Source organism: Delphinus delphis, chromosome 8 (genome assembly GCF_949987515.2).
Source record: "Delphinus delphis chromosome 8, mDelDel1.2, whole genome shotgun sequence".
Taxonomy (NCBI): domain Eukaryota; kingdom Metazoa; phylum Chordata; class Mammalia; order Artiodactyla; family Delphinidae; genus Delphinus; species Delphinus delphis.
The window spans coordinates 23,531,735-23,547,047 of NC_082690.1; the positions used below are offsets into that span (position 1 = coordinate 23,531,735).

Here is a 15,313-nt window from a genome sequence, read left to right on the forward strand (position 1 = left end):
TGTTCCTCTAAATTCAGGAACAAGACAAGGGTGCTCACTCTCACCACTTTTATTTAACATAGTATTGTAAGTCTGTGCCACAGCAGTCAGACAAGAAAAAGATATGAAAGACATCCAAAGTGGAAGAGAAGTAAAACTGTCACTATGCTGATGGCCTGGTACTATGGATAGAAAACCCTAAAGTCTCCACCCAAAACTATTAGAACTAATAAATGAATTCAGCAAAGTTGCAAGATATGAGCTTAATATACATAAATCTGTTGCTTTTCTATACACTAATACTGAACTATCAGAAAGAGAAAGCAAGAAAACAATCCCATTTAAAATCACATCAAAAAGAATAAAATGCCTAGGAATAAACTTAACCAGGGAGGTGAAAGACATATACACTGAAAACTATGAAACAGTGAAGGAAATTGAAGATGATACAGAGAAATGGAAAGATATCCCATGCTCTTAGATTTGAAGAATTAATATTGTTAAAGTGACCATACTACCCAAAACAATCTACAGATGTATTGCAATCTGTATGAAAATACCCGTGACATTTTTCACAGAACTGAACAAATAATCCTAATATTCATATGGAAATACAAAAGACCCTGAATTGCTGAAGCAACCTTTTTGCTGAAGCAAAAAAGGACAAAGCTGGAGGTATCACCCTCACAGACTTCAAACTGTACTACAAAGCTACAATAATCAAAACAGCATGATACTGGCATGAAAACAGATACATAGATCAATGGAATAGAATAGAGAGCCCAGAAATAAACTCACACACCTACAGTCAGTTAATCTACAACAAAGTAGGCAAGAGTATACAATGGAGAAAATAAAGTCTCTTCAATAAGTGGTACTAGGAAAACTGGACATCTACATGTAAAACAATGAGATCGGAACATCCCCTCATACTGTATACAAAAATAAAGTCAAAATGGATTAAAGGCCTAAGTGTAAGACCAGAAACCATAAAACTCATAGAAGAAAACATAGGCAGAACACTCTGACATAAACAGTGACAATATTTTTTTAATCTATTTCCTATGGTAAAATAAATAAAAGCAAAAATAAAGAAATGAGCTCTAATTAAACAAAGAGCTTTTGCATAGCAAAGGAGACCACTGACAAAACAAAAAGACAACCTACAGAATGAGAGAAGATATTTGAAAATATGATCAACAAGGGGATAATATCTAAAGTATTTAAACAGCTCGTGCAACCCACTATCAAAAGAAAACAAACACCCAATCCCAAAATAGGCAGAAGACCTGAATAGACATTTTTCCAAAGATGATTTACAGCAGGCACATGAAAAGATGCTCAACATTGCTAATTGTTTGAGAAATGCAAATCAAAACAATAATGAGATATCACCTCACACCTTTCAGAATGGTTGTCATCAACAAGAACACAAATAGCAAATGTTTTCGAGGATGTGGATAAAAGGGAACCCTTGTACACTGTTGGTGAGACTGTAAATTGGTGCAGCCACTGTGGAAAACAGTATGGAGGGTCTTCAAAAAAAACTAAAAACTACCACAGGATCCAGCAGTTTCACTCCTGGATGTATATACAGAAAAAAAACGAAAACACTAATTCAAAAAGATACATGTACCCAATGTTCATAATGGCATTATTTACAATAGCCAAGATATGGAAGCAACCTGTGTCCATCAACAGATGAATGGATAAAGATGTGGTGTATATTTACATACACACACACACACACACACACACACACACACACACACACACACACATGGAGTATTACTCAGACATAAAAAAGGATGAAATTCTGCCATCTGCAGCAATGTGAATGGACCTTGAGAATATTATGCTTAGTGGTGTATGTCAACAAAAGACAAATACTGTATAATATCACTTATATGTGGAATCTAGAAAGTAAATCAAATGAATGGATATAGAAAAACAGTAACAGACTCAAAGATACAGAAAACAAAGTAGTGGTTACCAGTGGGGAGAAGGAAGGGGGAGGGGCACGTTAGGGGCATGGGATTAAGAGATACAAACTACCCTGTATAAAATAAATAAGCAACAAGGATACATTGAACAGCACAGGGAATTATAATTATTATTTTATAATAACTCTTAATGTAATATAATCTATAAAAATACTGAATCACTATACTGTATACCTCAAATATAATACTGTAATTCAACTATACTTCAGTTTAAAAATTAAATATTTAAAGAAAAAGCTTTCAACCTAGAATACTATATCTAGCAAAAATATCCTTCAAAAAATGTTTTAAACTCTAAGAATTTATCACCAGCAGAACTATACAAAAAAGTAAATGCTGACAGAAATTTTTCAGCCTGAAGTGAAATGATATGAGAGTGGCTCATATCTTTACCAAGGAGTAAATAATATCAGAAATCATTTATATATCAGGAAATATTAAGAAAATCTAGGGCTTCCCTGGTGGCACAGTGGTTGAGAGTCCCCCTGCCGATGTAGGGGACACAGGTTCGTGCCCCGGTCCGGGAAGATCCCATGTGCCGTGGAGCGGCTGGGCCCGTGAGCCATGGCCCTTGAGCCTGCACGTCCGGAGCCTGTGCTCTGCAGCGGGAGAGGCCACAGCAGTGAGAGGCCCACGTACCGAAAAAAAAAAAAAAAAAAAAAAACCTATCTTGAGCCCCCATTTTGCCAGGCTTTTAGGAAATTAAATTTTCTTCTTTACTGGAGCCCCTGTTTTCTTAGGGTAGAACCAGGATATGGGAGACTTCTGTGATATCTTCAAAACAGATGAAAAGTCTGACCTTCAGTCTCTTTGTGGCCACTGCTGACATTATCTCTGCTATGCTCAGAGTTGTTCTTTGACATCCGAGATACTCTGATTCCTTGCCACTTGTGGGCTGCAGGTATCTTAGCTGATGTAAAAACCTTGGTACCTAGGAACAAGCCTCCCCACTTGCTCCTTATAACCATTTCCTCTGGGGACTTTCTGTTTCTTTAGGCACCTCAACTGAATGACATATGGTTCCCAGCTAACTCTTAGGGGTAACAGACCCTATCTCCTTCCAAGTTAGAGGGAATCTTTCCAATCTGTCTTACCCTTTTTCTTTCTCTAAGATATGTGGCTTTCTTCTCTCCTGGCTCTTATCATAGGTGTTTATTAAACTCAGAGCTAACCTTGATTTTGGAGTACTTCCATTTTTAGTTCTGTAAAAATGCCTGAGATGAATAATTACCAAGGAAAGAGAAGTCCTGGATTCTTGCATAGAGCAGGAGATAGGGAAAATACAAGAAGATTACCAAATCAATGTCAATGAATTAACCTGATGCACTTCATAATTTGCTTATTTTAAAGTAATTGTACGCTACATATTCAAACAATGGAACACTATACAGCAATGAGAATGAACAAGCTAAAACCACATGCAGTAATATGGATGTCTCACAAATATAATGTTGAATGAAAGAAGCCAGATACAAAATAGTACATACTATATGGTTACATTTATATAAAGTATCCAAACAAACAAAACTATTCTATTTTGTTAGAAGTCAGTATAGTGGGAACTAGTGCCTGAAAAGGAACACAGGGAGACCTTCCATGGTGGTTTTCTGTTTCATAATCTGTGTGCTAGTCACATGGGTGTGTTCAATTTGTGAAAATTGTTCAAACAGTACATTTAAGCATTGTACAGTTTGTGTCTTACAAGTCAATTAAAAGTTCAAAAAATACTAAGTGTTTAAAGGGGTAATTTTCTTTAGTTGCTTTGAAAAATGTTTTAAGGTCTAAAGAAAACTCATCTATTTTTCAACACAGATTTTTGCTAAATAAGTGTAATATTTGACATAAATGAACCTAAAAAATCTTCTGTTTATGAAAGGAGAAGACATCAAAGATTGTAAGGAGTTGTGAAAGATGAAAATTTGTCAGTGGCAGAAGAGATATAATGCACTTTCTGATTACCAATTCTGGGAAATTGCTTATGGAGAAAATTGCTAGGCTACAAAGAAACAAATTACAGATATTTGTTAAGTATATTTTTCTGGAACAAGAAAATAACTAGGGTTTCCAACTTCTTTGAGAAGATTAGAAACATGATTTTAAAAGCTAATGAGCAATAAGGCCATATAGAAATAAACTTTATTTTTAACTTTAAGAATTAAATGCAGCAGTGACTTCAGCAGTAAAATTAATAATTAATAGTTATTTAGTTGTTAATGAATTGATCTTAATTAGAGGATTATAGTAATTAAGAATAAGTTCTATGAACTCATTGGCTAAATTATAGTTCTGCCATATGTATAGAGAAATAAGTGTTTCTTTTCCTGACAACCAACTGGTTTCTGGGCCAAGATATTTCCATCGATGTGCCAGATTTCTCCTTAACCTCTTTAATCTCAGATGAAGCATATTTTCTATTTGCATGGCACTTAAAACTACAAAAACACTCTGAGATAATTAGCCCAGTTTTACAGATGTGGAAATCAAAGCTTAGCGATTTGCCCATGATGATATATCTTGCATATATTTTTGAAACAAGGTGTTTGGATTCCAAATCAAGTACTCTTTCCACTATCAGGATACCAATTGTAAAAGAGCCATAAAGTAAGAAAGTGGGTCTGTCTTGGATCTGTCCAAGAGGTTTTAATAAAACTATGCTTAACTGTGTAGTTCTGCCTAATGGGCATTTTCACTTCAGGGTTCTTCAGAACACAGTCATGCCAGGGTTGCAGTTGTGTGCACCCACATCAATAACAACAGGTTGTTGATATTTCGTTTGGACTGACAATCTTAATTTGTTAGAAATAAGTATTTTATGTGGTTTAATTTTGTCTCCCATTTTCTTTGATTGTAGTTCTCCAGAACAGAAGGACAGATGGCTCTCTCTCCTTCAGAGGTATTTTTTCCAGTATATATATATAAATCTTTAAGTTGTAGCTGAATGAATTAAATTTTTCTCTGCAGGGATGTGCCCCAAACTATCCCCCTTTGCCTTAGTAGAAATTGTTCATTTGCCTCAAAATAAACTGTTTAGACTGTACACTAGCAACTACTTACTGTAAATAATGTTCTGTTATTACGTGTATTTCTTTCTTACTAGGAAGGAGAACACTGAGGTCTGGTTAGATCATTCTAGACAGAAATTAGTCAGTAATCTCTCCCATCTCTTTCGGTGTCTCCAACCTACCATGTGGAGCTAACAGTTTCCTCAAAGCATGTATTAAGTTTCCATACATGGAGGTTTTCTGCTGAGGACCTCAAAATTCAATTATTTTCCCTACCTTTGAGCATTAAGACTAAAATGGTCAATTGAGATTCATCTCTTATTCCCATAGTCCTTCCCTGCTCTCCCTTCCCAAGCATGGAGACGACCAAGATATATACTGCACTGGAGAGCTCAATGAGAAATAAAAGGCCATTGTTTTGGTTTGGTCTAGTAAAGTATTATATATGCTCCTGTACTTATCACTAAGTTTCTGGGACTGTCCAGAGAAGGTAGGGAAGCTTTGAGGATAAAACACCATCCAGAGGTGCCTTAACCTGACTGTACTTCTCAAGCCTCAGTTGAAATGGATCTCCTCTTCTTTTTTGTGCCCATGCCTAATGTCCTGAGAATCTTTTAAAATTCTCTTCCAACCCATAATGTAATCTGACTTTGCTGAGTCTCTCCATCTGTCTTTTTAAAAATAGCATATAAGTATATTGAAAATATTAGCAAAATAGATTGATTTAAAAATAAGCCATTGGCAAAATCCATCTGACTCAGTGTTGTTTTGGGTTGTTGTTGCATTTGATTAGATACATCAATCTAGAGAAAGAGAAGGACTACCCGAAGAGCATTCCCCTCAAAATCTTCGCCAAGGACATTGGGAATTGTGCCTATGTAAGTGTTTCTGAGCCAGAAAATTAAATTCCAAGTCCCTGCATAAGGCAGAACACCGTGGATAAAAAGAGAGACAGGCAGGCAGACAGACAGTCTGTGTATGTGCTGTGGAAGGTAGGCATTTAGAAACACCATTATGAGAAAGTGCATTTCCTGGGGTATCTGTGTATCTTTGTTCATATGAAAAGTAACCCTAGAGAAAATGAAGCAAGAGAAATTCATATTAATTACAGTATTTAACATTTACACTTGGAAAGAATATTGCCTGTCAGATGTCTCTTTCCTCCCTCTGGCATTAATGTTTCTCTGGATCCTTTCAGTAGCAGCTGCAGAGGCTTGTAGTAAAGACATTTCCACAAGGAGATATTTCCTATTAGTATTAAGCAAGTTTTTCCAACTTGTCACTTCTTAAGTAGAGAGTGGGTTTTGGAAAGTTCTTCATTCTTTGAGTTTTTAAGTATTGAATTCCTCAGGTTAATAAATGGATGAGCTGGGAAAGATAACATTTTTAATGGATCAGCATATTCTACCTCATGGTTTTTATCATTTTGGTCAATAAAAATTAAGTTTGTTTAGCACTAGTTATTGTGCAGAATTTTATGGCAGAAATATCATGCCAAGATGTTATTAATGATACACAAAATGGAAATGAATATTTTTATGATACTGTGGTTTGCCACACTTCATAGCAGCCCTAGATCACACAGGATAGTTTTGTGTGTGGAAAAATATGTAGTACAAAACAGTTATGTTTTGGGGAAAAGTCATACAAATGTTCTGACATGAGTGCTAGATGTCACTGCCTGAGGGAAATGCTCAAATGTGTATGCTATGAGACTACAGACATCTTCTGTAGCAAAGTAAAGAGGAAAAAAGCACCACTGTTTTTCTGCCAGCTTTGATTCAGTTGTTATGGCAGTTGGTTACATTCAGGATTTTCATGGAAAAACCCTTGAATTTTTTCCAACACTTTCAGTGTATGGGAAGTGTGTGCTTGAGAAAGGACTGGTTTTGGAAAAGAAGATGAGATTTGGTTGAATTGGGTGCTCTGTTTTATCACTAGTACCCTGGTTAAAGTCCATGATGATATGACACACTGTCCTTTGCTCTCTGAAGTTGTTTTGTGGCAAGAGTCTCCTTTCAGGGAGCCCTGCTTGCAGAGTGATTCCCCCCAAATAGCAGTGCATGTATGAGAAGCATTCTTTATCCTTGGCCTCTGATTATGCACAACCTGTTAGTGAATTCTGCTAATATGGGAAAACAAATAGCCACATTCTCAGTTTTGTCTGTTTATTTTATTTGTTTACTAGGCAAAGAACACTTATCTGCTAAAATTCATTTGTTTTGTCTACCCGAGAGACATGCAGGAAAAAAAAAAACACATCCTATAATTATTATTTTGAACATATATACCTAATATTAAGAAAAATCATTATCTTAGAAACCAGGTACATTGGGAGTGATTATTAGTATCACAGGATAGATCCTTCACTTTACAAAAGACTTTATAGAGTGTGTCTTTAAATTAAATGAAAGGGTTTTCAGACTCAAAAGAAAAAAGCAGAAGCCTTTCGTTGTATTCTATCTCAACTTAAAGCCCAGTATGTAAAACATCTCTGCCATTCTGGTAGAAGACAAACACTGAGCCTTCCCTGTTCATTTCTGAGATACTTTTGCTTAATCCTTGGAGCTATAAGGAACACCATTTGAAATCAGTTAACAAACTTGAGGCAATTTGTCATGTTAAGTAGTAGGCTTACAGAGAATACATACTGTAATGGAGAGATAAGTGATGCGTTATCAGTAGATTTCACTTAGCTTTATTTTTAGATCATTTTGTTTCCATTTATGTTACTTATTTGTGCCATTTAAGCCTTATCAGGGACACAGCACTAATTGCTTATTTATCCAATAATTATACTATGTAAAATCTACCCTATGTGCATAGTAAATATTTCTTTTTTTAATTTTTATTTTATATTGGAGTATAGTTGATTAACAATGTTGTGTTAGTTTCAGATGTACAGCAAAGTGATTCAGTTACACAGTACATATACATGTATCTATACTTTTTCAAATTCTTTTCTCGTTCAGGTTATTACAGAGTATTGAACAGAGTTCCTTGTGCTATACAGTAGGTCCTTGTTGGTTATCTATTTTAAATAGAGCAGTGTGTACATGTCAATCCTAAACTCCTAATATTTCTTTTTTGATAGCATAGCATTGTCTTATATTTAAATAATGTCTATTTAGAGTTCAGTGAACTCTATAGATATCTCGGAATCTCGTTAATTCCATTTCTCTTTCTTGTGAACTCTTTATTTTTAGATAGTAATTTCTCAATGTGGTTTAGCATTTAGCATAGGGCTATTATAGATACCCTATTCAGTGGCAGAGTTGGTAACAGAATTGAGCTTTCTAAAATTTTCAATTTGTTTGCTAGGCCCATTGGTTTTAAGGCCTCTAAAGATTTCAACAACGAAAATCTCAGCAGCCACAGTGCCTGACGTACAGAAAGTGCTCAATAAATAGTGGGGTTTTTTTAAAGATGTCTTTTGTAACCATTTCTTACTCTGATTTTACCTGAACTGACTTTACCATACAAAGAAATGAAAACCCACACTGTGAAAACAGTACTCAGAAAGAAATAGAAAGTAATCTAATGCTCTCCCTTTTTTACTGCACAATGCTTAATGGAAATAGTCATGGACATGATGCAGAGGACCAACCTCACTGATTATTTTTGTTTGTTTGATTGGGAGGGTGGTCCTGTCTCTCTGAAATATATTTGTTCTTTTTATTTCTGGCTTAAGTTCTTATATTTTTGAGTCATATATTCTTTATTTTAAGAGGAAGAGATGTTTTATTAAAAGGCATAATATGGAATGAAAGTAAATTATCAAGGGTTTGTGTTCAACTTAAGTTGTGCTTTACTCTGTCAACACTTGAAATCAGGATTTGCCTGTGGATAATCACTTGACAATAATTATTTGTTCACCTGTTTTAAAATTCTTTATTTATAGCTATATTTCTTATTTCTTTTTTTTCCACAGTCTAAAACTATAACAGTAACGAATTCAGATACAGCAAATGAAGTTATCAACATGTCACTGCCAATGCTAGGGATAACTGTAAGTTACTCTGCTAGATATTAATTAAAAACAAACCTTGATACTTTGATTCTTATAAATATTATCCCTTCCATCATAAGACAGCTGATTATTAGAGATACCAGTCATATTTTGTCCCCAGAAATGTAGAAAATAAGGACAGTAGTTTTTTATTCTTTTTGAGGGTTTTGTTTTGTTTTGTTTTGTTTGTTTGTTGGCTTCTCGCGTTGCGGAGCACAGGCTCTGGACGCGCAGGCTCAGCGGCCATGGCTCACGGGCGTAGCCGCTCCACGGCATGTGGGATCTTCCCGGACCGGGGCACGAACCCGTGTCCCCTGCATCGGCAGGCGGACTCTCAACCACTGCGCTACCAGGGAAGCCCTGTTTTGTTTTGTTTTTAATTGAAGTGTAGTTGAATTACAACATTGTTGGGTTGGCCAAAAAGTGTGTTTGGTTTTTTTAAGTAACATCGTATGGTAAAACCCAAACTAACATTTTGGCCAACCTAATAGTTTCAGGTGTACAACATAGTGATTTGATGTTTTTATAGATTATACTGCATATAAAGTTACTATAAAATATTGGCTACGGGACTTCCCTGGTGACGCAGTGGTTGAGGGTCCGCCTGCCGATGCAGGGGACACGGGTTCGTGCCCCGGTCCGGGAAGATCCCACATGCCGCGGAGCGGCTGGGCCTGTGAGCCATGGCCGCTGGGCCTGCATGGCCGGAGCCCGTACTCCGCAACGGGAGAAGCCACAACAGTGAGAGGCCCGCGTACCGCCAAAAAATATATATATATATATAGGCTATATTCCCTGTGCTGTACATTACATCCATGTATCTTATTTATTTTATACCTAGTAGTTTATACCTCATAATCCCCTTCACCTATCTTGCCCTTCCTCCTACCCTACAACTCATTGGTAACACTAGTTCTCTGTATGTCTGTTTCTGTTTTGTTATATCTGTTTGTTTGTTTTATTTTTTAGAATCTACATATAAATGAATATATACAGTATTTGTCTTTCTCTAATCTATCCATGTTGTTGCAAATGACAGAATTTTCATTCTTATTTATGGCTGAGTAGTATTCCACTATACACACACACACACACACACACACACACACACACACACACACACAAATACACACACACACCACATATTCTTCATCCATTTATCTGTTGACCGACACTTGGGTTGCTTCAATATCTTGGATATTATAAATAATGCCACTGTGAACATTGGGGTGTGTGTGTCTTTTCAAATTAGTGTTTTTGTTTTCTTTGGATATAGTCCCAGGAGTGGAATGGCTGGATCTTATGGTAATTCTATTTTTAGTTTTTTGAGGAACCTCCATACTATTTTCCACAGGGGCTGTACCAATTTACATTCTCACCAACAGTGTACAAAGGTTCCCTTTTATCTACATTCTTGAAAATATTTGTTACTTGTGGTTGTTTTGATGATAGCCATTCTTAAAGGTGTGAGGTAATATCTCATTGTTTTGATTTGCATTTCTCTGATAATTAGCGATGTTGAGCACCTTTTCATGTGCCTATTAGCTAGCCATCTATAAGTCATCTTTGGAAAAATATCTATCCATGTCTCTGCCATTTTGGGATTGGATTGTTTGTTTTTTTGATATTGAGTTGTATGAGCTGTTTAAACATTTTGAATATTAACCCCTTGTCGGTCATATCATTTGCAAATATCTTCTCCCATTCTGTAGGTCGTCTTCTTGTTTTGTCAGTGGTCTCCTTTGCTATGTAAAATCTTTTACTTTAATTAGGTCTCATTTCTTTATTTTTGCTTTTATTTGATTTGCCTTGGAAGATAGATGCAAAAAAAATATTGTTACTGTTTATGTCAAAAAGTGTTCTATAAAGATGTTAAATAAAAAAAAAGTGTTCTGCCTGTGTTCTCTTCTAGGAGTTTTATGGTTTCCAGTCTTAACATTTAGGCCTTTAATCCATTTTGACTTTATTTTTGTACATGGTAGGGGAAATATTCTAATTTCAGTTTTTATGTGCAGCTGTCTGGTTTTCCCAATACCACTATTGAAGAGACTTTATTTTCTCCATTGTATATTTTTTCCTACTTTGTTGTAGATTAATTGACCATATTCATGTGGGTTTACTTCTGGGTTCTCTATTCTGTTACATTGTGTCTGTTTTTGTGCCAGTATCATACTGTTTTGATCACTGTAGCTTTGTAGTATCATTTGAAGCTAGGGAGCATGATACCTCCAGCTTTGTTCTTTCTTCTCAAGAATGCTTTGGCTATTTGGGGTCTTTCATGGTTCCATACAAATTTTAGGATAATTTGTTCTAGTTCTGTGAAAAATGTCATGGGTATTTTGATAGGGATTGTATTAAATGTCAGTTGCTTTAGGTAGTATGGACATTTTAACAATATTAATCCTTCCAATCAGTGAACATGAGTTATCTTTCCATTTATTTGCCTTATGTTTGGTTTCTTTTATTAATGTTTTATAATTTTCAGAGTACAGGTCTTTTGCCTAGGACAGTAAAGTCTTAATATTAGCTTAATATTGAGTGCTCTTCTTCCACTCCCATTTTATAACCTGTGTGAACTGAAAAGCATAATAAGATTAGACTATAATTTTAGAGAGATAATAATATGCATTTTAATTTTATATGCTATTCATATACAGTTAGGGAGTTTTTTGGCATAAAATTCTTCTTTCAACCTCCTTCCCCCCTTCTCACTTGTCACTATATGACTATTCTTTCCCTATCTCCTCTCCTGGTTCTTCCTCCTTACCTAATTATTCACTTATCCCAAGAGTCAATCAGTCTTAGGATGATGAATTCTGAAGGATCTGCTCTACAGTAGAATTTTTACATAAAGAACATATAGCTAATAACCATATTCACTAGCTGCAGGTCCAGAGGATAAGGTAGATGGTACCTCCTATTGAATCTGTAAATTTAAAAGTAAGCTTTGAATTAGATCATGGATTTAAAGATTTTTAGTATGGACACCTCATTTTCCCCAGTTTTGCTTTTAGCTTCTGCTTCTTTCTGTTTCATGGGGCAATGATGAGTTTTCGAAATTTTATTAATAGGGAAGATTGGAATGTTTGAGGATGAGGTAGGGAAAAAGGATCAGAAAGTTCTCATGTCCTCCCTACCAGTATATAAAAACCACACAGTAGGTACTTGTATTAAAGGGAATGACTTTCAGAAGGATAGAACTAAAGGAAGAACTTGAACAACACCATTTCTTGAGTGAAATTCTCTTTAAGTATGAAAACATGGTGTTACTAAGATGTGACATAACATACATGTAAGATATGCCATAGTCTTAACTGTATTTCAGATTGCTTTTACACATTGCTATTATAAGCCCTAAGAACTCAGGGCAACCACAATTTAGAATAATAGATCTGATTTATTTTAGTGAAATTTAATAATATATTTAAGATGTAAATAAATATATATGCACTGAATAAAGCAGGCACCTCTGCATTGATTTCTAAGCTTATATAATTATACATTGGAAGAGAATGAGTAGTTTAAGGGAAGGAAGAGAGATTAATTAATGACATGACTCATTTTCTTATTTATGCTTTCCTTTTGGATAAAGTGATCAATCTCATCATACCACAAATATTTCTGCTCAATATAGTTAGGAATTGAGGCTGTTTGGTTGTACTGTTCTAAGGGATTATTAAGGTGTTTTCAGACACTACCAAAAAAAAAATGATCATTGTTAGATTGCTCTTCCTGTTTGCAATACAAATTTTCTGACTAGGGGATAGTGAAGGAAGTGACAGAGTAGGGGAGGGTATTGGGAGGGGTAATCTCCTAGCCAGGACCCTCCATTATAAGGTCAGGGTCCTGATTTTTAATCAGAAGATAAAGGCAAGAATATTAAATATTATCAGTCTGTTGTAATTTCATTTAAAACATTTTTGCTTTATCTTCTAGAGGATACAGCAAAGTCTGTATAATTTAGTATTATTTCTTTCAAGTGGGAGTTTCAGTATTGCTGGGTTGTAGTTCTGCTAGTGAACAGTTTCATTGTTCCCCATAACTGGGCCTATTCTCTAGACAGAATTCTTGTCCTTTCTGTCCCTAGGCCTGGACTTGCCCAAAATAAAGCCAGTGTGGATTGTGCCAGCTACCTGTCTCCTCTCCTCAAAGCCCGTTGGTCATTCTTCTTCCGCTCAGAAGCAGCTAAGCTAATAATCAGCCTTTGAGACTTTACTTTTTCATCACAGACACAGCAGTGTAGTGGCTTTCTGGATAACAAGGTTGTCTTCGCAGGGACATGTTGGAGATTAAGTCCAATATTCTCTGAGAAGTTTAGAGATAGCAGAAGGCAGGACTCTGAAGAAGATAGATTTACCTTTTAGAAAACCAGGAAGTTTCTGCTTACTTGTAAAAAGGCATATATATGATTTCATATTCTGTGGGCTACCCATAATAGTGAGGGCCTGATTCTATTGCAGTTCATGGATCCCTAGTCATCCCTAGGGAAAAAGGGCAGGGTTCCTTAGTCCTCTGTTGGGGATTAGAGAGGGAGAGATGGTTTGTAGGAATCAGCACTGCCATCTTCAAAGGCCATATCCACCCCCATGAACCTGAAAAGCATTTATATTGTCTCTGTTCTTTCTTTTTTGCAAAACATAAAATTGCCAAAAAAATAAGTATCCTCATTCATTTACCAAATGTGAAAGAATTATTGTTAATTCTTTTATCTCCAAGGGCTCTGAGAGAGAGTACCAGTTATGGGTCAATTCTGGCAAAGAAGAGGCACCATACCCACTTATTGGTAAGTTTCTATGAAAATATAAGATAGGATTGATTGTGTTTTAATTATAATTCTAAATGTCTCAGAGAATTGGTCATATGGTCCTAAATTTCAATACTATTAAATATTAATCTTCTATAATATTCATATATTAATTTAATAAATATCAAATATTTCCTGTGTGCCAGACAAATAATATCTCTTCATTCAAGAAGCTAATGGTATAGTTGGGAAGAGAAATGTAAATTTTCTTCTTTTTTTTTCACTTTACAGAAGCACTATCTTGTCAACCTTTTTAATTTTTTTTCCAAAATAAAGCAATATGTATTGGTATTCCTTTTTCCCTATATATTTATTTTTCATATTTAGTTTTTGAGTTCCCTGTTCCCTTTCCTACCTACTACTTGTCTCTATGGAAGACTATCTATAATCCAATCATGCCTCAATCTATCAATATCAGTGAGTATTTAACACCTGCCCTGTGCCCAGCACTTTCCTAGCCATCATAAAGACAATGAAATTAAACCATTTAGATTCTTAGTCATCACTGACTAACTTAGCAATAACTACTACTTTACTAACTACTTTGCTACTTCTGTAGCCAAATTTTCCAGCATTTGTTTTGAAGAATTATTGGTAAATAGGTTACATCTTCACCTTATTTAAATCATTTAGCTAAAAAATATTCTTGATCAGTGAGGCCCTTCAGTGTGGTTAACAGAAATAAGCCAATTACAATAAGGGACAGTATCTGTAGGAGATCTTGAGATGATGACATTGATGATTGATGGTGATGATGATGATTTCTGTTAATAATTTTTAAATGCTTACTATCCTGCCAGAATTGGGCAAAGCATATCATATGAGTTATCTCATGGAATCCTTTCATTTACCTGTGAGATCACTACTGTGTAATTCAGGTTTCAAATAATCTGAATAATCTAAAACCAAACTGTTCTATGAAATGTATATTCTCAGACTGAAAGTAAAGCAAGTCATTGTGCACATGGCTGGGGACAAAATTCACTGCATTTCCAGTTTCTTAATGTTGTCATTTTTGTAAAAGTCAATGAGCAACAATTAAAGCTGTGTTTAAAAACCGAATGAGTACATAAAATAATTGTTTTAATAAAATATATTAATTTAATTAAAACTATATAGATGGTAACTCTCAGACTTAAACAGCTTCAAGCTCTTTTCTAACTCTCACTAAAAAAATACATGGGACACGGGACATGATTGTTACTTAGCAACAATTCTCCATTGCATATTTTAACATGCCTTGTAAACTTCAGTTGTAGATTAGCTATTGGCTATTTTGATAAATTGATTTTGCTTTATTGCTGTCGTAGAAGTCCTTTTTTTGCCTTAATCCCTGAAAGTTGCTGTAGTACTTGATGTTAATGGAACATTGACATTGTATGCCTATGCCAGATGGAAAGGAAATGGAAGAGTTCACTGAATTACATTCAGTGATAAATCAGGAATAGAAGAGAATTTACCCTCTTTAAAATGTAAACTAAGTCTATGGCATAATGGTACGTGAGGATTAATTTAA

At 35.3% G+C, this 15,313-nt stretch overlaps 1 protein-coding gene across 1 annotated transcript in view; it reads left to right on the forward strand.

Annotated features, from left to right (window-relative positions):
- The window catches only part of ARHGAP20 (Rho GTPase activating protein 20), a 146,294-nt gene that overhangs the window by 102,680 nt on the left and 28,301 nt on the right, over positions 1-15,313 (forward strand). Inside the window, exons 5-8 of the mRNA XM_060017181.1 lie at positions 4,834-4,875; positions 5,778-5,862; positions 8,916-8,993; positions 13,710-13,776. Of these exons, the coding sequence (XP_059873164.1) occupies positions 4,834-4,875; positions 5,778-5,862; positions 8,916-8,993; positions 13,710-13,776 (272 nt within the window). The remainder of the gene's footprint in view (positions 1-4,833; positions 4,876-5,777; positions 5,863-8,915; positions 8,994-13,709; positions 13,777-15,313) is intronic.